Raw genomic sequence first — 24,170 nt, forward strand, 5'->3', positions numbered from 1 at the left:
TGACCTTTTTTTTTTTTTTTTTTTTTTTTTTTTTTTGGCCAGTCCTGGGGCTTAGACTCAGGGCCTGAGCACTGTCCCTGGCTTCTTCTTGCTCAAGGTTAGCACTCTGCCACTTGAGCCACAGCGCCACTTCTGGCCATTTTCTGTATATGTGGTGCTGGGGAATCGAACCCAGGGCCTCACATATATGAGGCACTTTGACCTTTTTTTTGGCCTACATCTTCTTTGTACTGTTTAAGAGTTAACTTCTCAATAATTAAAACATAACATCTGTCAAAAGCAGGTAAGAATTGTATTTGCTGCTCCAGAAATTTATGCCAGCAATACATAGATTCATGTTATATTTAAGAAAGCAAAGCAGAAACATAGGGAGGAAAATAGTTTAGTGGTATTTAAGATATCTTAGCCTGATACAAAATCCTATCTTATTATTCTTTGACATCTTTTTAAATGAACCTGCAGCTTTCAGTATATGAGCACAATTATTTAAAAAATTCAATGTTTTCTCAGCAACAGTTTGGCAGTTGTTGTTTGTTAGTTATAATACTTTATTATTAACGTAGAATTCTATGTCTGAGACATATCAAGTATACTTAACTGTTTGTCCATCAATGATCATTGTAGATTGTATGTTAAAGATATGGTATTACCTTAATGTTACAAAGCACACACAACATACATACAACACACACACACACACACACACACACAGAGTTTTGTATGTCTACAAGAATGTTTCTCTAAGATAGCTCTTACAAAGTGACCTTGATGAGTCAAGGATAGGTTAAAAGAATGCTGATGTATCATTACTCTCACTTGATATGTATTTCTCTTCAGCATCAATAAACAATAGTTTTTCACACTTGATATTTTAATTGAAATATTCAATAAATAATTACTGTGTAGTAATGATATAAAATAACAATACCCTTAATCTGTTTGTCCTTTTAAAATTTTTTTCTTGAGTCTTGATTTGTAGCCTTGGCTAGCCTTGAATTTAAGATCTTTAGCTAGCTATCAGATTGAGTCTTACTGGATTATGGATCTCTTTTAGAGATATTTTAGTTTTTTCCTCATACATGTTTTCATATTTATTTTCAACTTGTCTTTCTATTTGAACTTGCAATGGGTTTTTGTTTTACTAGAGCTTCATATTTACATGAATACATCAAAATTTCAAGTGCACAATTGTATTACTTATGAAGTATATTAGTCTACATTACTATTTTGTTCAAACTGTTTTCTGGTAATGATATACATTGCTTTAGTTATATATTTAGCCTAGGTGTGGAAAATAATATGCTACATTCTCATCCTTCTTAAGCTGACTATTATTTATTCTCCTTGTATAATAATCTAGAAAAATTTCAAACTCCAGGCTGAGGTGCTATAATTTTTTCTTGAAAGGTTTCGTCCAAATACCAGGGAATTGTGGTGTTACAATGCAGTGGTTGCTGATGCTAGACTTCCCTCTGCAACAGACATGCAGTCCAGATGTAGCATACTAAGTCCTGAACTTGCCCTACCAACAGGATCAAGGGCGCTTACCACCCGATCTCATGCAGCCTTGCATATTCTAGGTAGGGTTCCTATTTGATATGCAACTAATTCTCATTAATGTGTACTATGTTAAGGGCTAAGACTTTTTAAAGAGTATGTAAATTTGCATTTCTCTTGTGTTTGTTAAACAATAATAGCGTACTAGTTTTAAAACAAATGAAATCTGCTACCAAGCTTATCCCACAAAGAATTCTACACATGATCTCTATTAATACTATGAAAGATTGTTGTACACTCAAATATAAGTGACTCCTGAGTATAATTTTCATAAAAGATCACTTCCTAAAATAATATTTTTGTTTAATTCTAATATATAAATATTTAGAGATATTGATCAAACACTCAAATATGTAATTATTATGTTTAGTTTATATATGTATATTCCTCATTTGTTATTTTCCCTCAAGTTTCTTTCTTTTGTTGGTGTGGGGCTTGAAAATAGGGGTCTGGGTGCCATCCCTGAGCTTTTTCACTCAAGCTGGCTGTAACACTTTGAGCCACAGTGCCACTTCTGGTTTTCTGGTTGTTAATTGGAACTAAGAGTCTCATAGACTTTCCTGCCTTGGCTGGATTTGAACCATGACCCTCCCATCTCAGCCTCCTGAGTAGCTAGGATTACAGGCATGAGCTTTCTGGCTTCAAGTTCTTTTGATAACCATTGTAATTATACAAAGCTAACATTAGTTACAATTGTTTTAGGCTAATTTGACTTCCTCAAATAGTGTCTGATAGGAATAAAACTAATTTGGAAAATTTCATGGAAGGAAGAACTTTGTAAAGACTTGAATGAATGTTAAGAAATTCCAAGTTGTCAGAGATCCAGTTTCATGTAAAACGTTTAAATATAATCATCCAAGCAGAAGAGAATTTTTGTTGGTTTTAAGAACTCCTTCTATGAAATGATACTTAAAGCATGGAATACATTTTTGAAACATTCCAAGTTTGCTTACTAATTTTCATTTGTCCTTAGTAATAAATATCAACACTATTTCAAGGATGTGAATTCTACTTGTTTGTTGGTTTAGGTTGTCTTGACACCTTGGCTGCTATGCAGGACTTAAAAATGGGCATTGCAAGTACAGAAGAGGAGACTCAAGCAGTAATGAAGGTTTATTCCAAGGAAGACTATAGTGTAGTAAACAGGTTTGAAAGTATGTATACTTAAACTTAGGAAATATTACCTTATAATTGAAATATATGTGGATATTTTAGCACACAGATTATTGTTTATATCTTTCAGGTCATGGAGGCGGCTGGGGTTACTCTGCCCATTCAGTAGAAGCCATTCGTTTTAGTGCTGACACTGACATTTTGCTTGGTGGTCTTGGTTTGTTTGGAGGTAGAGGAGAATATACAGCTAAAATTAAGGTAAAGTTCATTGATACTGTTACCTTGTTTCGTTTGTAGATATTTTGTTTGACTTAGTTTATTATCCCATTATTTGATACTTGGTTTATTTTTCTTTTTGCTTGGCTTATTTGTGGTTGTTAGTGCCTCTTTTAGAGATAGAGGAAACATTATTAAAATCCTATGCAATACAAACAGGGCTCTTATGGCTCACCCCTATAATTATAGCTACTCAAAAGGCTGATATCCGAGGATATGGTTCAAATTCAGCCCAGAAAGGAAAGTTCTTTTGAGACTTTTATCTCCAATTAACCAACAAAATGCAGGGAGTGAAGCTACAGTATCTTATAAAGTTCTAGCCTTGAGAGAAAAAGCTAAAGGAACAGTACCCAGGCCCTGAGTTCAAGCCCCAGTACCAGTAGCCTCCAACACCCCCCCGCCAAAAAAAAACCCTATCGACCTATATGTCTAGCTAGCTTGTACAGTATAAATATGTAGCCACTCATTTAAAAAGAAAGACAGCCAAAAATGAAAGGAAAATTAATTTTGAGTAATTGAAGACTGAAGGAAGACTGGCAGTTGGTCTCAATCTTTTATGCTGAACTTTTAAGTAGCCTAAAAATACAGCTCTTTCCCATATGGCTACGTTATTATAGTTGTTTTAACAATAGAACACACAACTATTTTGATGTGGAACATCTTGATGTATTTAAGAAACCTTAATAGCAGTTTTGGTACCAAATATTATGTAAACAGACACCATTCATCAGAGTGAAGACAAGGAATAAAATGCCAGGTGACAATAAGGAATGGATTTCATCTGGTAGGCAAACAGTAATTAAGAATCATAAATTTAGGCTGAATGTGGTGCTGTACACTTAAAATCTCAGTTACTCTACTTTGGAAGCGTAGATGACTTTATGGTGGTCCGCCCACACAACAATTAGAAAACTTGTCTTAAAAACAAGCAAAGCTTGATGACACATGCTTATCTGTGGTTCTAGTTACTTTGGAGGTGCAAATAAGAATGTCTTGGTCTATAACCAGTGTGGGCAAAGTTAGTGCAAGATGCTCTCTGATAAAGTAGCATCAAAAAAAGACAAGGGGCCATTGCACAAGTGACAGAGAGCTTTCTTGGCAAGCACTAGACTCAATATTCAACTCCAGTACTGCAGAAAAGAAAAAAAAAGAGACTTAGCATGCCTATTTATTTCCAAAAGAACCAGCTGTTATTCTATATATTATGCTTATTTTTAGAATTCACAAGGTTACATATTTCTCAAATTACCTGGTTTTGCTCTTAAAATAAAAGAAACAAGTTTGTGCCTTAATTTCAAGCAGGCTTCACAATTTTTTTTTTCTGTATGACACTGTAAAATTCAGTGAAAGAATTCCAAATATTGAATGAAATGACACATATCCCACATACAAAATGAAAATCAACGGAAATTTTTCCTTTGTAAACTGAAGAGTACAGCATGTTAAGTTGGGTGTTTAGGATTTAATAAGAGAATGATCAACTGCATACCCCTTCAATCAGTACTTTTTTTTTTTTTTTTTTTTACCAAGGGCTAATTAAACATTAGGAATTCAGTTCTTTTTGTGTTTTTTTTTCATGCATTTTTTATTGTTAGTATAAAGGTGATGTACAGAGGAGTCAGGGCCTCTGAGGACCCCTTCTCCTCACTTCTCCGGAGGAGATGCCCAAATGTTGGGGTCTCTAGAACCCCTTCCCCCCCTATCTCCCGGGGGAATGCCTGAACCTCAATTCTGTGGAAGAAACTCCGCCCTACCCCTCATACCGGCAGAAGGAGTAAGGCGTGTCCTTACCGGACTGCTCTAAGCTGAAGTGGGATGCCAAAAACCCTTCCTCGGCCCCCCATAATGTGTCAGGAGCCGCAGGACAAAGATATCGGGGAGACGGTTGGATGGTTGAATGGGTCTCTGCCGCCCAGAGGGCGGGGAGAAGGATTTATTACGATGACAAAGGTGGAAGGGGAAGGACTTGGGGTGATTAACTGATTGGATGAGCTGGGCTGCCCATCAGGTGATGTCATGTAACTTCCTCTGTGGGCGGGGATCACAATCCCCCAAGGGCCTACACACATGCTTGCCCCAGGGGCTGGGGCTTCTCTTCCTGTTAAAGGCTAAAGCCAGCTGTGGCCTCTTAAAGGCACAGCTGTCCCCAACACAGAGGGATTAGTTTAAAAAGTCAGATAAAGAGTATATTTCTTTGTGATCGCCATCACCCTTTTCTTCATTCTCTCCTAGTTTTTCCTTCCCTCACAAGTTGTACATCTGATCGCATAAAATAATATTTATCAAAATGAACTCCAGGAAATGGAAACAAGGATTTTTCTTTCTTTCCTTCTTTCTTTCTCCCTCTCTATCTCCTGCTCTATCTCCCGCTCTATCTCCCTCCCTCCCTCCCTCCCTCCCTCCCTCCCTCCCTCCCTCCCTCCCTCCCTTCCTCCCTTCCTCCCTTCCTCCCTTCCTCCCTTCCTCCCTTCCTCCCTTCCTCCCTTCCTCCCTTCCTCCCTTCCTTCCTTCCTTCCTTCCTTCCTTCCTTCCTGTCATGGGGCTTGAACTGTGCCCTCTGGGCCTGGGCACTGTCCCTGAGTTCTTCAGGTGAAGGCTAGTGCTCTACCACTTGAGTGTGGCTCAAACCACTTCTGGTTTTCTGGTGGTTAATAGGAGATAAGAGTCTCATGGACTTTCCTGCCTGGGCTGGCTTTGAACTGCAATTCTCAGATCTCAGCCTCTTGAGTATCTAGGATTAGAGACGTGAGCCATTGGTGCTCAGCTAAGAGGTTTTTTTCTTTACTACTGTTTTTATTTTCTTTTTGTCTTGTTTGTTCATCTGTTTGCCTTTGAGAGGGTAAGGGGGCACAGAAATAGTGGGGCAAAGGGTGAATAAATGCAGCAGTGGTTCTCACTAGATACAATGTTAAAAAAAGAGCTTTCAATTAAATCTTTCTGTTGAGTTATTTTCTTAGTTTTCTCAACTGTACCTAAAAATCACATTACTATATTGAAGCTCTCTTATAGTGATGGCTTTGGAGGAAGCTCTTCCAAAAGCCAGTCTCTAAACTGGAAAACTTTTTAAAAGAATGTTTATTATAATATGCATATTTCAAAAATTCAGGTAGCATTAGAATTAATTTAATAAATCATAGATTACAGGACTAGAATAGTGATTAAGGGAACCTATAGCACACCTTAGTTGGCGTTAAGATAAACAGCAGTTTTAGTCTGACTTATTTCAGTGTAGTCCATTCAGAGTGTGGTTGGTTGGTTTGTTGGTTGTTAAACATAGTTTGATTTATCTTTAAGCCAGAGAAGCAATACTGAGCAATGTAATTTTCATTGTAATACTGACTAAGCTGTTCAAGAAGATAAATACTTTCCCCCTTTTTCTGGCTCTGAGAGTTGTTTTTGATAGTTTTTAATATCACAGTGAGTCAACTTAGCTTTATTGTTCAGTTTTTGACAGTAGCATTCAGGCTATACATCTAGCATAATACCTGTCCTTTGTTGTAGTTCATGTACAGTTCTCTAGAGAGCCAAAAAAAAGGTTTCATTTTATATGTATTAGTAAATTTTTTTAAAGACCTCTTCCCACATAATCCTCTTTTCTCTTTATTTAGGTCCATTTTCCCCTCTTTTCCCTTCATGTTCTTCTTCATCTTTCCTTCTCTTATGCCATATTAATTTGAACTGTTTCTGATAAGGATTATTTTGTAACTTCTCTCTCTTCATAGGTAATATTTTTCTAGCCATATTTCTAGTCCTTTTCTAAGTATTCCATAGGATTACTTCAATTTCACAACTACTATGAAATAGTGAATTGTTTATAGGGATGAGGATACCCAGGATCTCATAGCTAAAAAACAATGAGACAAAATTCTACCATTTGAAAATTCTTCTAGGTAAAATGCTATATTGAGTTATCTCACCCTCCTTTTGAGTTTTATAGTCCCACTTCATTGTATTGAATACAACATTTTGTAGAAAAGAGCTATTCTAGCAGCTGACATAATAAATACATTTCAAAATCTGAGATTAATATGATCCTTAAAACATTTTCTATTTCTAAATTTAATTATCTATGTAATTCACTTAGCAATTAAAAATTTAAAAAGCACATGCTCAGATTTCACATTTTATATAGTTAAGTATTGGACATGCACAAGATGATAAACATGTGATTGAGAGTTGTACAACTAAATGATTGGGGAAAATGTATTTTTTCCTTTTCTCCAGCTGTTTGAATTGGGTCCCGATGGAGGAGATCATGAAACTGATGGAGATCTTCTTGCAGAGACTGATGTGTTGGCTTATGACTGTGCTGCTAGGTAAATGTTTTACTTACTTGTGGTAGTTCTTATATATTTAAAAATTCATTATATAATAAATAAAAATTCGTTATAAAAGGGGTTGGGAGGGGAAAAAATAAGGAGAACACGAGGGAAATGGTAGCACTTTTCAAAAAGAAATGTACTCATTACCTGACTTATATAACTGTAACCCCTCTGTACATCGCCTTTCCAATAAAAATACATAAACAATAAACAGTTCATTAAAAATAATATATAGTTTTAAAAGGAAACTCTTATTAATCTGCTATTTTAAAAAATTATTTATTTTTTGCTTATCTGGTACTGAGGAATTGAACCTAAGGCCGCATGCAGGCTAGGCAAGCACTCTGTAACCAAGACACATTCCTAGCTTCCATAATATGCTGTTTATAGATTTGAAAATTAAATTGTATACATTGTACCTTCCTTAGTGCTGGTATTCTGAGACATATTATGCAATGTTGTTCTTGTGCAGATGTCATGCAGTGTACTTATTCAATCCTAGATGACTTGTCTACTATATACCTTGGCTATGTGGTAGGACCATCACCAATACGTGTGACTGTCAAAACATTTGGTAGCATATGGTTGAATTAGGAAGTTTAAATATTGCTTTTAGGAAAAGCTACATTAACAAATGTTCTCCCTGATTTTACTTCACAAGAAAAATTAAATAAGGGAGACTTAGTTTCTATCAGCCTTCTAATTGTTCATTGTTTATGACAGATTAATGTTTTGATTGACAAAATGTCATGAGAAAAAGTATAAACTGATTTTTTCTAATATGATAGTAAATCATACTTCAAGTAGTAACTATACTGGGAACCAGTGGTTCATCCCTGTAATCCTAGCTGCTCAGAAGGTGCTGAGATCTGAACATTGCAATTCAAAGCCAACCTGGGAGGAAAGTCTTTGAGTTTCTTGTCTCCAATAAACTACTCAGAAAAATCTGGACGTGGAGCTGTGGCTCAAGTGATAGAATGCTAGCCTAGAGCATGAAGAAGCTCAGACAATGCTTAGGCCCTGAGTTCAAGCCCAGGACTGGACAAAATAGGTAAAACATTGGCACTGTTAAGAAATCTTGTGGAGTGTATACAGACCTTTCATTAGTGAAAATGTATATTTTCTGAACTACAGATTTTGCTTTTTACCAGTTACATACTTTTGAAAATTTAAGAGTGAACCTAGAAACAAGCTTGATAATTTTTTTAAGCATTTGTTAATATCGTGAGATTTTTTTCAGTAATCCGTAAGTTTTATACAAACACGTCTGAGGGGAAATTTCAGTAAATTTTATTTTCACCAAGGTGTATATGCCATTGTCATTTAGCATTTATTTTGAACACATGATTATGAATAAAGGAAAGATTATATAGAATTCACATTTGGAATTTAATTTAGCATGCTGTAGCAGGACCACTGTTTTTTTCTTCTTTTTTTCTTTTGTTCAGTACTGGTGTTTTGTTTTTTTTTTTTTTTTTTTTTTTTGGCCAGTCCTGGGCCTTGGACTCAGGGCCTGAGCACTGTCCCTGGCTTCTTCCCGCTCAAGGCTAGCACTCTGCCACTTGAGCCACAGCGCCACTTCTGGCCGTTTTCTGTATACGTGGTGCTGGGGAATCGAACCTAGGGCCTCGTGTATCCGAGGCAGGCACTCTTGCCACTAGGCTATATCCCCAGCCCCAGTACTGGTGTTTTGACTTCAAAATCTTGTGCTTAATATTAATAGGTAGGCATTGTACTACTTGAAACATACTTATGTCACATTTTGCTTTTAGTTGTTTTCATACCATGTCTTAGGCTTTTATCCAAGTTGGCCTCAGACCACCATGCTCCTGTGTTCATCTCCTCTATATTACAGGCATGTGTTAACATGCCTAGCTTATTGTTTGAGAAAGAAATTTTCTGACATGGGGTGCTGGGGATCAAAAGCTGGGCTGGGTTTAAGCTGTGATCTTCCTATTGTCTCCTCCTGTAGAGCTGGGGTTACATCTTTTTTGTTTTTTTTTTTCAGACCTAGACCTAGATTTTTTTAAAATTTCTTTTATTTTTTATTTTTTTATTATTTATTTATTATTTTTTTTTTTTGCCAGTCCTGGGCCTTGGACTCAGGGCCTGAGCACTGTCCCTGGCTTCTTTATGCTCAAGGCTAGCACTCTACCACTTGAGTCACAGAGCCACTCCTGGCTTTTTCTGTGTATGTGGTGCTGAGGAATTGAACCCAGGGCTTCATATATGCGAGGCAAGCACTCTACCACTAGGCCATATTCCCAGCCCTGAGACCTAGATTTTGAAAGGTAGAATTTGAGGGTTTTCTTTCTTTTTCTTTTCTGGTTGGTCATGGGGCTTGAACTCTGGGCCTTGGCATCGCCCCTGAGCACTTTGCACAATGATAGCCCCTGAGCTCTTTGCACAATGCTAGTACTCTACCACTTTGAGCCACAGAGCCAATTCGTTTTCTGGTGGTTAATTGGAGATAAGAGTCTCCCAGACTTTCTTGCTTGGGCTGGCTTTGAACAATGATCCTCAGATCTCAGTCTCCTGAGTGGCTAGGACTATGTGTGAGCCACTAGCACTCGACTTGAATTGAAATTTTAAAATGTTCTTCCTATTTGTCTTCTCCATTTACCGTACTGTCATGTCATGATTCTCTCTTGTGCTTTCTTAGCTCTATAGAACTGTTGACAATCATTTTCTCCTTTCCTTCAATTCTCTTTATTTTTCTCTCAATAACAACTACAACAGATTCCTTAAACTCTCACCAAGAGTTCTGCAATTTGATTGGGTCTTTATTAGCAAGTATCCTTGTTTTTATACAAGTTTTTTCTCTCCCCCTAAATTAATGAAAATTTTGTATAGTTATGATGACAGGCTCCATTCCCGGCATGTTATCTGAATTCACTCAATCTTAAGAACAACTCAGTGTTCTAGACATTATTTATATCCCAGTTTTCAGATAAAGATCTGAGATATAAGATGTTGTAGTTACTTACACAAGGTCTCCCAGTTAGCAAGTGACAAGGCCAGGCCTTAACTAGGATACTTTACTCCAGAGCAATTTTTCTAAGGTATTTTAACTATCTCAGGAAGAAGAGTTTAGCTAAATAAACAAACTTTAAAACTAATGTTCAAATTTCCATTTTCTGTAAAATGTTCAAGCTAACAAACCCTAACATAAGGAACTATTGTATGTTTGTGTTCCTGTCCAGACTTTTAAAAACAGAAGGTTTTAATATTGTCCATAAAAAAATCTTGATTTCGGGGCTGGAAATATGACCTAGTGACAAGAGTGCTTGCCTCATATACACGAAGCCCTGGGTTTGATTCCTCAGCACCACATATATAGAGAGAAAAGACCAGAAGTGGCGCTGTGGCTCAAGTGGCAGAGTGCTAGCCTTGAGCAAAAAGAAGCTAGGGGCAGTGCTTAGGCCCTGAGTTCAAGCCCCAGGACTGGCAAAAAAAAAAAATCTTGATTTCACATTTTTATTATAAGGGATTTAAAAATGAATATATATGACAAGTACAAAGGAATTGACTTTGACTCTCTGATTTTTTTTTTCCTCAGAGAAAAATATGCTATGATGTTTGATGAACCAGTTCTTCTACAAGCCGGATGGTGGTATGTTGCATGGGCTCGAGTGTCAGGACCCAGCAGTGACTGTGGATCTCATGGGCAAGCTTCTATTACCACAGATGATGGGTAAGCAGATTGTGGAAGATTTACTTCTACCACTCTCATTTTTGTTTGAGGAATATTGTTCTGAAAGCTCTAAAAACTTCTACTAAACTAAAAAGTTTAATTAGTATGTACAGCATAACATAATTCTAATGATGAAATTTATGTAACCTTACATACCAATTAACCAAGCATGCCAAGTCAAGGTCTAGCTACAGCAGAGAGATGATACAGCTCCTTCTGTCTTTTCAGATGGCACTTCTGGGTATTGTTTAAAAGCCCCCTTTTTAGCCAAATTAGAAGTTACATAGAGGAAGATGATAACGATAGTGAGGAATTTGGAACTATAATAAAACTAAAGATACTTAAAATTTTGTATTTGATAATGCATATGTACAACCTGCAAAGCTTCTCTTGTGTGGCCATAGTATTATTATTATGATCTACAGTAAATTTTTTTTACCACTTAAAAATAACTTTCATGTATAGTGTGATTTTCATTCTGTGCAATGCTTTTATATGTGTTGTCTAATTTGCTTTCTTTAATAATTCTGTGAAAGAAGTATTAGTGCCCCTTTTTACTTAAGGAACTAAATAACAAACCATGAAATGGTTTGTTCAGTGATTTATTACTAAGTGACTGTACCAAATCTGGACCTAGAATTGAATCCTAGTGTTCTTTATACTTATTATTCTGGTAAATGTATGTGGAAGGATGTTCATTTGTAAGTGAATTTCAGCTTTTTATTTCTCTTGAGCTAAGTAAACTTTTAAATAGATAGAATTAATAGTGTGTTTCTATTTAATTCAACTCAGAAGAGCTGACCAAAGAAAGTCCGAACTGATTTATGAGGTGAATTTTATGCTGCTTAATACTCAAGGATACTGCTATAGTAAAATTAAATCTGTTATATGTATCTCTTTTAATTTACTCTAAGTTTGTATGCTGAACTGAGGAAACTGCTGTGATCCTGAACTGTATAATCCCTATATACAATTTATTTGCACATGGTACTTAGAGGCTAAAGCCTGAAATGCACCTAGTCAAGCAAGTTGTATACTTTATGAGTGAAAATCTTTTATTTTCTTCCAAATAAAGGAAGAGGTGGTTTGGAAGGGGGTGAAGATGTTGAAGGGATGACACTGGTTAAGCTACATTTATAAATAAACTGCTCTGTTAAATGGCAAAGAAATCAATACATAACTAAAAATTAAGAAAAGTAAGGGAAGGGCTGGGCTGGGAAAAATGAGTGAGAATGTTGAAAGGGGTGACATTGATCAAGAGGCCCTACATTCATAAACTGCTTTATTGGGCAGCACCTCCTCTGTACAACTACTTAAAGATAATAAAAATATACAACAACAACAACAACAGCAACAAAAACAACCTTTTCTTCTGTGGTAAAAATTAAGCTCTAAGACTAAGAGAGGCCAGGAGACGTACTCATTTTATTAAGCTACTCAGTTAAAATCAGTATAGTATCTTTCTGCTTTTTCTTTTTCTTTTAAAAATGAGTAGTTTTTCTTGATTTAGGGTTTGAAAACATGGTTGTTAAATTAGTTGTTTCTTTTAATGAATCTTAGATAATATCATTTTGGTATCATTGTTATTTTTTCTTTTTATAGAGTTGTTTTCCAGTTCAAGAGTTCAAAGAAATCAAATAATGGTACAGATGTTAATGCTGGTCAGATACCCCAATTATTATACAGGTATTTAACATGTTTATAGTTATTATATGTTTTATATTTTGTTATATTGAAGTAGAATCATTTAAAATATATAAGGAGGGATTTTACGGAGGCATCTAATGAAGTTAAATATATTGGCATAAATGTAGCTAATTTCATAAGAATACTTAGCTCAGTTTACATTTTGTAATTTAGTTTCACGTCATGCTTAATTTTAAATTTTGTTTAATGATTCAGATTATTTGCATTTTGCTAATGGTATGATTTTAACAACATATTTATTTAATTAATCTATTTCCTTACCAACTTTAAGATGTTATAAACTTATAAAATTTTGTCTTTAAGAAATGTAATTGAGATTCAAAATACTTTAGACAGAGGCCTAATTGATTTACTGCAACCTTATATTATTTAATCTGGTGATAGAATGAATTGAAAAATCCCTTGCCATTGACGTATTTCTTCTCCCTTTATCAAAATATTGAATAATAACTTGCAAATTTATTTGATATTATTGCATTTTAAACATTTAATTTTATCATTTCACCATAATTTAGACACATTTGGATGCCCATGCAAGTATATGTATATGCCTACTTCTTGACTATTACAATATTGAAGAATTCAAATGAATATAAACTCTCATTGGTGTAATTTTTACTCTAAGTAGTAAAAATCAGAAAAAAAATACCTTAGTCTCTTTATCTTCTTTTCCAGTAACCACTAAGAGAACTTGAAAGTTACAAACCTCAGTTTTCTCAAGAAGGAATTTTTAAGATGTAACCAACCTATTATTGTTTACAACATGTATTATGAATATAACAAGTTGCAGGATCTATTGGTTGAATAACTTTTTAATAGCACCATTAGTAGGGTTTTTAGATAAAGAATGTTTGTTTTCTCGGGGCTGGGAATATGGCCTAGTGGCAAGAGTGCTTGCCTCCTACACATGAAGCTCTCGGTTTGATTCCCCAGCACCACACATATATGGAAAACGGCCAAAAGGGGCGCTGTGGCTCAGGTGGCAGAGCGCTAGCCTTGAGCGGGAAGAAGCCAGGGGCAGTGCTCAGGCCGGCCCTGAGTCCAAGGCCCAGGAGTAGCCAAAAAAAAAAAAAAAAAAAAAGAAGAATGTTTGTTTTCTCATGACAGAAAACCTCTACTAAGTAGTCTTGCAAATGCTGAACTTGAAGAAAGTGTCCATATAGGCTGGAACTTTTTGAAAAGAGTCCCAGGGGCACAGAAAATAGGAGCTAGACTTGACAGATGAGATTACATCAAACTAAAAAGTTTCTTCACAGCAAAGGACACAGTTGTATAATTAAAGAGCCAACAAACTTTACCAGCTATACATCCTACAAAAGCCTAAATTATACAAGGTGTGCAAGAAACTAACCCCCACCCCCAATAAACCAATCAATAAATGGGCAAAGGAACTAAATAGAAAAAGTAAGATTGGCCAATAAACACTTGAGGAAATACTCAATGTCCTTGGCTATAAAGGAAATGCACATCAAAACAACATTTAGATTCCATCTCACCCCAGTCAGATTGGCCAACCTCCAGAATTTGGACAATAACAAATATTGGCAGGAATGTGGGGAAAAGAAACCCTATTGCACTGTTGGTGGGAATGTAACACTCTGGATGGTGGTTTGAAGATTCCTCCAAAAAAAAAAAAAAAACTAAACTAAACATAGATGATCCAGCATCTCTCTTGGGCATCTACTTAGAACATTACAAATGAGGATATGGTAAAGACACGTGTATATCCATGTTCATTGCTTCATTATTTGTATTATTCACAATAGCTAAGTTATGAAAATAGCCTAGATGACCTACAATAGGTGAGTGGATCCGAAAATATACTATACACAATAATATTTTACTCATCCATCAGGATGAATACTATGTAATCTTCAGGGAAATGGATGTAGCTAGAACAAATCATGTTAAGTAAAGTAAGCCAAGTTCCAAAAGACAAAGGGCACATACTTTCTCTCATATGTGGAAGCTAGATCTAAACTACAACTAAACATGGTAACATATACAGGGTTTTATGTGCTTACATACCAAAGGTTTAACTAACTCCTTTTGACATCTAAAGTACTATTTATCAAAATGAATTCCAAGAATAGAGACTTTTTTTGTCTTAATTTGTTTTGTTTTTGTTTTTTGGGAGTAAGTAAAGGGTAGGGCACAGAAATGGAGGGAAGAAGGGGAAGCAAATGCAGTCATTTAATTCAGTGTACTTCATGTTAAAAAACAACAATGATGTTACTTGTAGGTAGAGATGGGAGGGAGAAAACAAGGAAAAGCAAAGCCCTTGCTTATTATACTCATAACCTGACTTACGAAGTTGTAACCCCTTTGTACACCTCCTTAAAAATAACAAAAATTATGCAGGAAGGATTCATGTGACAAAACTTAGTGTAGAATTGAAATATGTTTAAGAAAAGCTTCATATTGGCATTTTACCAGGCAAAGCATTGTAATTATTTTATTATTACCAAATGCATATTTATGAAATAAAATTGTCATTAGAGTTTTCATCATAACTTTATGTGAATATCTATGTGCATATATTTATGTGCCTTCAGACTCCCCACCAGCGATGGCAGTGCTTCCAAGGGCAAACAACAAACCAGTGAGCCTGTGCACATTTTAAAGAGATCTTTTGCAAGAACTGTCTCAGTGGTAAGCAATTTAAAAAAATCTTCAGATCTGTTCAGTTCTGAGTGTCAATCTAACTCAAAATTGCTATTGTATTACTATTTATATTATAGACAAAGATAATGTGTACTTAAGTAATGTAAGTTGGAGATTTTGATTATGACTTTAACATGCTAAACTAAATATAAAATAACTGGTAGATTTTTTCTTAGTGTGTCATGCATATGCAGAAGGCATTAGAAAATGCAGGACTAGTACAATATGTATTATTTTAATTGTTGGGAAATTAAGAGTTATGTGAGAACATACTGAACTATGGTCCTCCCCATTATATAATTAAAGATGCACAGTGCTATTTAGGTTACTAGTACAGAGTGGAAAGTCAGTGTGAGGTAACTGTATGTTTGCCCATTAAGTCTGAGTTAATTACTCTTTATGAATTAATTGAGAATTCTTATGTAAGTTATCTTAGTTATGTTGTCATTATTATGAATTTCTAATAAGGTAGGCAGTGTAAAATGCTTTTGAATACAGTTCATTGCCTTACAAGGCACTATATGAATATGTAGCTAGTAGACTCTAATGCTGGTTAAATACTTGGGAAAAATGTTTTTTCACCATTCCTCCCACTTTTTCCCCTACAATACAAGGACTTCATACTTGGTAGACAGGCATTTATTATGCTTCTGGCTCTACTTGTTGCTGTTTATTTAGACATGTAGTGAACTTTTTTTTCTTTTTGCCAGTACTGGCTTTGAACTCCAGTTATCAGCCTCCAGATAACCCTAACCCTAACCTTATCCCTAACCCTCCAGATATCAGCCTCCTGAGTACTTAGAATTGGAGCCACCAGTGCTCAGCTTTTTTTACCCCTTTAAAATTTAATCACAGAATTAATATATATGCCTTATAGGAATGGGTAAAGTAAGGATAGAGTTGTACTAACATACGCTAAAGATTTTCCTCTTTATTATTATGTTTTTGTTACCACTATACAGACCTAGTGCATGTACCCTTCCAGATCATTTATATACACAGAGGTTATACGTGTATTTATACAGCATGTTATACTACATTTGTTTCTATAACAGTTTTCATCTTTAAACTTTTCCTGTGGCATACAGCTTTCTCTGTTAGTACTTTTGACTCACAATCTTTTGTTTGTATGTGATCCTGTAATTGTGTTATTTATTCATTTCTTCCAGTCAAACAAGTTTATTTTTCATTTTCTTACTGTTAAATTTTTTCCATGACAACTTCATTAAATCACTGATATGCTTATGTGTATAATTCTACTAAAACTGTGTCCATTTAAACTTAGACTTAACTTTGTCTTCACTTTCCAAAAGAGCTATGGTAATTTTCACACTATTCTTTGAACAATAGGCTTGGTACCATTGTTTCATTTTAGTATGATTTTAATATCTTTTAGTGTAAATACGAAGTTTTTTGTGTTCTTTTAAGTACCATTTTTCTGTTCTTGCTAATTTGTTTGTATTTATGCCCGAGTGGCTTTATGATCACTTGGTAATTATCTCTCCTGTAAGAAACTTACTCACATTGTTTCTGTATTGAGTTAAACTGTAAATTTTTTTTTTATGTTATTGCATTTGAACTCAGGATCTTGAGCTTGTTGTATAGATGATCTACCACTTGACACATGCTCACATCCCTATTTTCCTTTTAGTTTATTTTTCAGATAGGGTTTTGCTTTTTCCCAGGCCAGTCTAAGACCATTATCCTCTTTTCTGTGCCTCTCACAGAGAAGGAATTACAGATAAATGTTCTTATTTCCAGCCTATTTGTTGAAATAAAGAAATAGCTAACTTCTTGCCCATGCTGGCCTTAAATCATCTTTCAAATCTCTGCCTCCTAAGCAGCTGAGATTACAGATGTGAGCCACCACACCTGACTATATATTCTCTATTTGATTTACAGTCACCTGAAGTCTGTGATTTGGGAATGAGTGAGCAAAGTTTTCTGCTTTGAGATTCATGGCATGTTTATCATAGTATAAGATAAAACCTTCAAGCTAGCCAGACTATGAGAAAAATTTGCCCTAAACCGACATTGTAGTTTTACATAAACCTAAGTGTGATTTTTTTTTTAGTATTTTTCCCATGATTTTTGTCTTTTATTAATTTGTTTGTCAAAAGTGGCTATATTGCTAGGCGCCAGTGGCTCATCCCTGTAATCCTAGCTGCTCAGGAGGCTGAGATCTGAGGATCGTAGTTCAAAGCCAGCCCAGGCAGGAAAATTTGTGAGACTCTTATCTCCAATTAACCAGAAGAAAACCGGAAGTGGTGCTCAAGTGGTAGAGCACTAGCCTGGAGCTGAAGAGCTAAGGGATAGTGCCCAGGCTCAGAGTTCAAGCCCCACGAGTGACCAAAAAAAAATAAGTGGCTATATTTTGTACTCTAAATTTTGATATGTAAACGTGAAATAACTTATTTGAAACTGCCACTGATGCTTATACTAAACCATTTCAGTTTTAACCATTTTGCTATATTGACTATAGTGTTTAATTTTCCTTTAAAATAAATTTGCGTTTATAAATGTTTCTTTTTAAAAATTCATGCTTTATATGATAAGTTAGAGAGACTGGTGGCAAGGAAACTAAAAATATCTTTTAAGAAGGTAAATGTTGAATAGGTGCTGGTGGCTCACCCCTGTAATCCTAGCTTATTGAGGAGGCTGAGATCTGAGGATCACAATTCAAAGCCAGCCCAGGCAGGAAAGTATGTGAGATTTTTATCTCCAATAAACACAGAGAAAGCTGGAAATGGTGCTTTGGCTGAAGTGGTACAGCACTAGCCTTGAGCACAGAGAGGCTCCGGGACAGAGCCCAGGCCCTGAGTTCAAGCCCCAGGACCAATAATAAACAAACAAAAATAAATAAATAAAAGGGAGGTGAGTAATAAAGAACATTGTTTTTGTACATGTCAACCTACAGTTTTGGTGGCAAACTTCAACACTACTCCTAATGATGATCTAGTAAATGAACTTTAAGACTATCCATTGTTTGAGCTATAAGAAAAATACTTGGTGTAAAGTTTTTCATGTAAAGTTACATTTGGCTTTCATTTGGCTCAGTGCATGTAGGTTGTCGTTTGAACTTTGTATTGTCTTGTTTTTCTATTCTTGATTAGGAGTGTTTTGAATCATTGCTGAGTATTCTTCACTGGAGCTGGACCACTTTAGTCTTAGGGGTTGAAGAACTGAGAGGATTAAAAGGATTCCAGTTCACAGCTACACTTCTGGATTTGGAGAGATTGCGCTTTGTGGGTACCTGTTGTCTGAGGTTATTGCGTGTCTATACCTGTGAAATTTACCCAGTATCAGGTATGATGAATTTTTAAGTGCCTTTAGGGGGAAAAAAACCACATTTGATACATTGAGAAAGCTTAAGTAGAGATAACCAAGAGTTTAAATAAAATGCAGCAATGCCTTTGAGCCACCTTAGTGGGTATATTGTGTTAAACAAATGTATTATATAAAACAAATTCTATCTAGTAGAAATATTTTGGGCAACTAATTTGGACTTAATTTCTGAATCACTTTTTTGCATTTGGATTTATAAAAGAAATAACTCTGGTGTATACTTAAGCTTTAAATTATGTTATTTCTGGGTTGCAACTTTTTAAAGATTTTAGCTGTATAGTAAAGTAATGATTTGTAAAGGTCGTTTTCAAACATACATAACATTTTACTTAGTATTTTTTCTTCTTCCTTAAAGCTGCAGGAAAAGCAGTTGTAGAAGAAACCAGCAAATTAGCAGATTGTATTGGAAAAACAAGAACTTTGTTAAGAAAAATCTTGTCAGAAGGAGTTGATCACTGCATGGTGAAGTTGGATAATGACCCTCAAGGATATCTTAGTCAACCGTTGAGCCTCCTTGAAGCTGTTCTTCAGGAGTGTCATAATACTTTCACTGCCTGCTTTCATTCCTTCTACCCAACTCCAGCATTACAGTGGGCTTGCCTTTGTGATCTGCTGAATTGTTTGGATCAGGTAATTTAAATTTCTCAACTGTTTGCTGACAAACCAATACAATAGTTAATCCTTTTCAAAAAGAAATATTGCAGTTATATTTCTTTAACCTTCTGAAAGTTCAGTTAAGAAATTTAGTATGTATGACATATAGTATAAATCTAAAAATTTGTTTTCTGTTTAGTTATATTTTAGTTTCAATTGACAGATGCATACATAGAGCTCTTGATTTGCTCTTTGAATCTTTAGGTGTGTGTGTGAGAGAGAAAGAGGGACAGGGCAGTAGTTGGTGAGAGGAAGGACAACACACTCTGCCCTTGATGCTTCCATATCTGCAAGGATAGGAAGAAGGGAGGGAAGAGGGAATCATTACCAAATCAAATCTATGAATAATTTTATCAGTGGACCAAGTAGGGTTTATTTTGGAAGTATAAGTTAATTTAACTTTCAAAAATCAGAATTTGCCATATTTCAACTGAATAAGACAATTGAGAACAAATTGACAAATTTGTTAATGATGAAAACTTAACAAACTATGCAACTTCATCAGTCTGATAGAGAATGTTTATTTAAAAAAATATTTAAGCTGGACACTAGTGGCTCATGCCTGTAATCCTAGCTACTCAGGAGACTGAGATCTGAGTTAAAAGCCAGCCCAGGCAGAAGGGTACTTATGAGTCTCCTGTCTCCAATTAACTGCTCAAAACCCAGAAATGGCACTGTGGCTAAAGTGGTAGAGTTTTTAGCCTTGAGCACAAAGAGGCTCTGGGACAGAGCCCAGACCTGAATTCAAGCCCCGCAACCAACCACAAAAAAAAAAAAATCTTCAGCTAACATCCTACCTAATGTTGAAATATTGACTACTACCCTGTTTGGAAAGAGAGTAAGTGTTCTTACCACTTCTATTCAGCATTGTACTAGAAGTCCTAGCTTTACCTGAACAAGCTATTCCCTTCCATTCACTGTCATTACCAGGCTCTTCCAGACAACATTGGATCCATGTAGCATGATAATGTATTTTGCTATTGGATATCCTGGTGTGAGATTATATATTTCATTAGTGTGTAACATAATCATTCTTTTATTCTCAGCCTTGCCAGTCTGATACGATTATTTTCTTCCTTGGCTACTGTAGACTAGCTTTAGCAGCTTTGATTCCCCATATTGAATGTTGCTCTCCTTTTAATGATTAACTTTGTAATGCAAATATTTGAACTAGATCTTATATATTATATATTGTATATATGTGAGTTATATGAATTAGAATATGCTATGTTGATAAATTTTAAGTATTTGTTGCGAAATTTGTAAGTATGCTGTTACCTTACTACTTATTGTAAATAAATTCATGAAGATCAATAGCATGCTTTTACTTTCATGAGATTTTATAGCATAGAATTACAACTTTCATCATTTATTATTTGAGAAATAAAGCTTATAGTGTTTCCTGCAAGTGTCTTTTTATATCTTCCTTTGAAAATAGTGCCAGGAGATGATTGTGATTGTGAGGATCTATAAATAAGCTCTTCATGTATTGGAAGACTGGAAGCTGATTTTTATTGCTGTTACTTTCTATTTCCTTTACCCCCATTGTATCATCATGAAGTAAAACACAATCCCATAATTGTACATTTTAAAGTATTGGCATAATACTTCCTATAACAAAACAATTTGAATGAGTGCTAAGATAAATTTTTAACCTTTTTATGTATCCAGAAACTTGGATTATATTTATGCAGTATTTCTTGGTGGTGGGGTGTCTCATTTTGTTTTTGAAAGGATATCCAAGAAGCAAACTTCAAGACATCAAGTAGCCGACTCCTTGCAGCTGTGATGTCAGCTCTGTGTCACACTTCTGTTAAGCTGACTTCTATCTTCCCTATTGCATATGATGGAGAAGTACTGCTGAGATCTGTTGTTAAGCAAGTTAGTACAGAGAATGACTCAACACTAGCTCATCGTTTTCCCCTTTTGGTTGCACACATGGAAAAGCTCAGCCAGGTATGTTTTCTTAACATCTATTTAAACTTAAGTCTCTAAGATGAAATTTCTAAAGAAACAGATAATTTTTTTAAAGTGTAAAGTAAATGAAGTCAAAACAATAGACATAGAAAACATTCTTTAATAACTGTGTTTGGTTTATCAGAAAGTTCTACAGGGAAAATTAACTTAAAGAAACACATGTCACCATATATATTTGTTATTTAGTTGATAATAAGTTATCCGTAAGTAAAAGTGAAAAAGAGAAGTAGAAAATAGTGATTATAAGTATTGTACAGTAACAACTTTATGTTGAAAGAAAAAAACATGAAGATTTCAGTGATGTAGAAACCAAAATTGATAATGACACAATGGGAAAAAATTCAGAGAGTAAACATAGCATCTTTGTAGAAATAATAAACATAGTATTATTATGGAAAACATTTTGGCCTTTACTTAGTAATATGAAAGAAACTTAATAGTAAAGTATTTCTAGAAAATTATGAAAATTATTTTTGAGACTATAGAAAATACAAATATTGGGTGTTTTGTACACCTTGGTATAGTGAGTGGCAGACCCTTCAGGTCAGCATTACTGTGCATTTGTAAGCACTCCTTTTGGGCCATTGACCCTGTGTCCACTGCAGCTGTTTGGCCTGGATACATCTACTGGATCTATCATGGTAACAGTTAGAATGGCACATACTGATTTTTTTTTAAATGACATCTTTCAGGTGTTTGGTAGCTTTTCACATATATATACCATTTTCATGTATGCATATCCCTAAGCAATTTCTTGAGTATTCTTAGAAGTGAACATGATAATTTGAATCATTTGACTTGCATAATTTTCTAAGAGTTACCTTGGGCTACTTACCAGAAATGTTTTCTAAAATTTTAATAGCTAGTGTGTGCTATTTTTTTTTCTTTTTGGATTTCTATGCATCATATTGACAGACTATTAACATGATATTTTTGGGGAACCTTCCTATAATCTTGACAGCTACTAATTAGAAATTAAGAAGGTGTAAATAAATATGGGGCTGGGGATATAGCCTAGTGGCAAGAGCGCTTGCCTCGTATACATGAAGCCCTGGGTTCGATTCCCCAGCACCACATATACAGAAAATGGCCAGAAGTGGCGCTGTGACTCAAGTGGCAGAGTGCTAGCCTTGAGCAAAAAGAAGCCAGGGACAGTGCTCAGGCCCTGAGTCCAAGGCCCAGGACTGGCAAAAAATAAATAAATAAATAAATAAAAATAAAATAAAAACCATTAGGAAAAAAAAAAGAAGGTGTAAATAAAGATAAATTCTTCACACTTTGTCTTCCTTCATACCCAATAAAGCAACACAAAATTCTTCATTATAGAGTAAGTACAAATGGGAACTGACTGTTATAAAAATTTAATATATCTCTGATCTAGACCATGGAAAGACATGTGAGATAAAATAATTTGAGTTTCATTAAATCAACAACTGATTAATTTAAATCCAAATAAGCTATATATTTATTGGAGTTTATTTAAAATCTATTTTTTTATTTTCTGAAGTCTGTACTACATGTTATAAAGCAGTAAGGAATGTAATTATTGTGGAAAAACATTCCCAGAGGGCAAAATAATTCTTGTTTTTGAGCTATTGCAAGCAACATCTCTAATTTCATAGTCACATTGGTTGTTTCCGATGAGTTCCTTCCTTTACTTTTTTTTTTTTTTTAAGAAGCTGTAAAGGTTCATTGGTTTACTGTGGTATCCTGATTAAATTGAGTGCATTTTACTCTCTGCCTCCTGTGAGTTTATATAGATATAGATACACAGTATGTAGGTGTGTATATATGTATATATACATGTGTGTATATATACACATATGTACACATGTACATATATGTACATGTGTACATATGTGTATATACGTATATATACACATATCTCATAAAGTTGGTAAAGAATTTCTGTGTGACCATCAACTAAATTAATAATATTTTACATTCTGAGAAGTAGTTCTGGTTTTAAAATATAATTCTACTTTCTTATCTTGTAATTTTCATTGGCAAAGATTGAAAATTCATATTCTCTCAGAAATCAATTCAATAACAATTGTAAAAATCACCCAGGATTATCGCACATTAGAAGTTAGTTGTGGTGACTCATGCCTGTATTCATAGCTACTCAGGAGGCTGAGATCTCAAAATGGTTGTTTAAAGCCAGCTTAAACAGGAAAGTGTGATACTCTTACCTCCACAATCACCTAAAAGCCAGAAATGGAGGAGTAGCTCAAGCAGTAGACCACTAGACTTCAGCAAAAAAGCTCAACTACAGTGCCCAGGCCCTGAGTATAAGCCTGAGGAGCAATGTGCACATGAGTTGCACACACACACACCCAATTAAAATTTTAAATAATTGTCATAAACTAGGATAGCTTTGTCTATAGATATTTCAGAAAAAGTTTAATTGAAGTTGTATCCTATAGAAAAGGAACTTAAGTTGAAAGAGTAGTTTTCTGTCTGTGATACAAGATAGTTACTGAGAAGTTTAAGACCAAAAATGAACTCTATACTGGTAGTTGACCCCTGAAATCCTAGATACTCAGGTGGCCTAGATTCAAAAGATCTTGGTTCATAGCCAGGCTGGGAATAAAAGTTTACAAGACTTCATATCTAAAAATAACAAGCAAAACCCAGCTGGAGGCCAGCTCAGATGATGGGTACCAGCTGAGCAAACAAGCAAGCAAAGCAAGTACCAGGTTCTTGTTCAAGTCCCAGTATCCCTCCCTTCCTTAAAAAAAAAAAAAAAAGGCTCAAAGCTAATCAAAAGACAAACACCATATAAAAATGTGTGGTATTTTAGAATACACAGAGTTTAATAATAATTCAAAAAAGTATTGGTTCAGGTCTGGCTTTTAAGG

At 35.0% G+C, this 24,170-nt stretch overlaps 1 protein-coding gene across 9 annotated transcripts in view; it reads left to right on the top strand.

The window, feature by feature from the left end:
- Positions 1–24,170, top strand: part of Mycbp2 (MYC binding protein 2) — a 225,101-nt gene that overhangs the window by 84,773 nt on the left and 116,158 nt on the right. For all 9 annotated transcript variants that reach the window (XM_048341209.1, XM_048341210.1, XM_048341212.1 and 6 more), the window contains 10 exons: positions 1,408–1,580; positions 2,586–2,711; positions 2,801–2,928; positions 7,171–7,262; positions 10,828–10,962; positions 12,565–12,648; positions 15,225–15,321; positions 18,447–18,639; positions 19,034–19,308; positions 21,067–21,288. In XM_048341209.1, coding sequence (XP_048197166.1) covers positions 1,408–1,580; positions 2,586–2,711; positions 2,801–2,928; positions 7,171–7,262; positions 10,828–10,962; positions 12,565–12,648; positions 15,225–15,321; positions 18,447–18,639; positions 19,034–19,308; positions 21,067–21,288 — 1,525 coding nt within the window. The remainder of the gene's footprint in view (positions 1–1,407; positions 1,581–2,585; positions 2,712–2,800; positions 2,929–7,170; positions 7,263–10,827; positions 10,963–12,564; positions 12,649–15,224; positions 15,322–18,446; positions 18,640–19,033; positions 19,309–21,066; positions 21,289–24,170) is intronic.

The sequence above is a fragment of the Perognathus longimembris genome, chromosome 3, assembly GCF_023159225.1.
Source record: "Perognathus longimembris pacificus isolate PPM17 chromosome 3, ASM2315922v1, whole genome shotgun sequence".
NCBI lineage: Eukaryota > Metazoa > Chordata > Mammalia > Rodentia > Heteromyidae > Perognathus > Perognathus longimembris.